The following is a 1,691-nucleotide window of genomic DNA, read 5'->3' on the forward strand; positions in this document are numbered from 1 at the left end:
TGGTGTAAAGATCATCGGTGCTATTGCAGTGAAGAATATGCGTCGGGTCAAAAAATCCTTGACTATAAAAACCAAAGGCATCAAACTCTATGCTGCAGTTATTGTCCTTAGTAAACTAACGAACAGAAATCAGATTACAAATTAAAGAAGGGACAACAAGGACATTGTTAAGGCAAAAGTGGGAGGTGGGGGTGGTTAGGGTGGAGTTGCCACGATACGTGACGGGAAGGGTGTGACCGTTACCGATAGTAATGGAGTGAGAGGGAGCAAGGCGGGAAATAAGAATACCATCCAAGGACGACATGTGATCGGATGCACCCGAGTCAATGACCTAGCTGCCATTCTGCAGCACCATTTGGTTCAAGGTGGCTACCAGGCCCGCCTGGTCCCAGGTTGGTGCCTTAGGGGGCGCCTAAATGGGGGCGTGGGTGGCATAGGCCTACAGAGGGGGCTTGAGGAGTCTAGGGGCGCCGACACACTAGCTCCCACCATCCCGACCAGTAGCCTACTAGAAACCTGGGGCGCTGTAGGAGCCAACCCCCGGACTGAAGCAGAACCACAGGTCAATGGGTCATGGGGGCCCGCCGCAACCAGGGGGTGCCTGGAAGCTGCCTCCGCCCTTCTTCTACTACCACTTCTTCTTGCCACCGCCGCCACCGGTGCAGCCGCCGCTACCGCCATCGCCACCGGTGCGGCCATCGTTCCCGCCGTCGCGGCTGTTGCTACCGCTACCACCATTCTGGACAGAACCAGACGATGGGAGACACCCATCCCGCACAGCCGGAGGATGAATACGATGAAGAGTTCCTCGCGAGGAGGGTGGTGGAGTTGGAGATCTTCTCCTTGTTGGCCAGGTGAAGTTCCTTCAGGGCTAGCATGTCCCACGCTTGGGCAAAGGATGCGAAGCTGGTGGTAGAGTTGGCGATGTTGTCGGCGATGTTGGAAAAGCACGGGTTGAGGCCGCAGAGGAGGTTCAAGACAAGCTCGGAGTCCTGAACAGGATGGCCGATGTCGCAGAGGGCATCGAGGAGGGTCTTCATGCGGCTGCAGTACTCGCCGATGAAGGAGTCGCCCTGTGTCATGGAGTGGAAGTCATGGCTGAGGAAGATTTCTTGGGATTGCTTGTTGGCACAAAAGAGGCCCTCGATGGTGAGCCAAAGATCCTGGGCGGTCTGATCCTCATTAATAATGGCGAGGTCGAGGATGGAGTCATCGACGGAGCTGAAGAACCAGGAGCGGATGCAGCAATCCACTTGATCCGAGTTAGGGTCCTGGGGACGGGTTGCCACCGTGCCGTCGATGTGTGACTTGACGCCGAACTTGCTACACATGGACTTGAAGAATGACACCCATCTGAAGTAGGTGTTAGACTTCATCGTCAGCATCATGGAGACATGAGACTTGACGGAGACGGTGGTGTTGTTGGGATACGAGGTAGGCTACACTAGCGCAAATCAAAATTTCTACCACGTATAACCAGGAAGAACTGCCGTATAAGGATCACGGGATTACCACTCGACGCACTACTGGTGCGGAAGATGTAGATATGCGTCGATGCAGTGAAGACGATCACGTAGTCGATCAACATAGTCGTACGTAGTCGATCACGTCACGTCCAGCAGCTCCTCAGCAGCTCGTCCACATGCAGCAAGATCGCCTCCGGTGCCGCGGCTCGTCGTCGGCTCGTCGTG

At 55.3% G+C, this 1,691-nt stretch overlaps 1 protein-coding gene across 1 annotated transcript; it reads right to left on the minus strand.

Annotated features, from left to right (window-relative positions):
* Positions 1-728: 728 nt before the first annotated feature.
* Positions 729-1,376, minus strand: LOC117861757 (uncharacterized). Its single transcript, XM_034745301.1, has one exon. It carries the CDS (start codon positions 1,374-1,376, stop codon positions 729-731), a length of 648 nt encoding a protein of 215 aa, XP_034601192.1.
* Between the last annotated feature and the right edge of the window lie 315 nt (positions 1,377-1,691).

Source organism: Setaria viridis, chromosome 6 (genome assembly GCF_005286985.2).
Source record: "Setaria viridis chromosome 6, Setaria_viridis_v4.0, whole genome shotgun sequence".
Lineage (NCBI taxonomy): Eukaryota > Viridiplantae > Streptophyta > Magnoliopsida > Poales > Poaceae > Setaria > Setaria viridis.

Bases quoted from the DNA above. Each gene is read 5' to 3' on its own strand.
- LOC117861757 (XM_034745301.1), bottom strand. From the start codon at position 1,376: ATGAAGTCTAACACCTACTTCAGATGGGTGTCATTCTTCAAGTCCATG.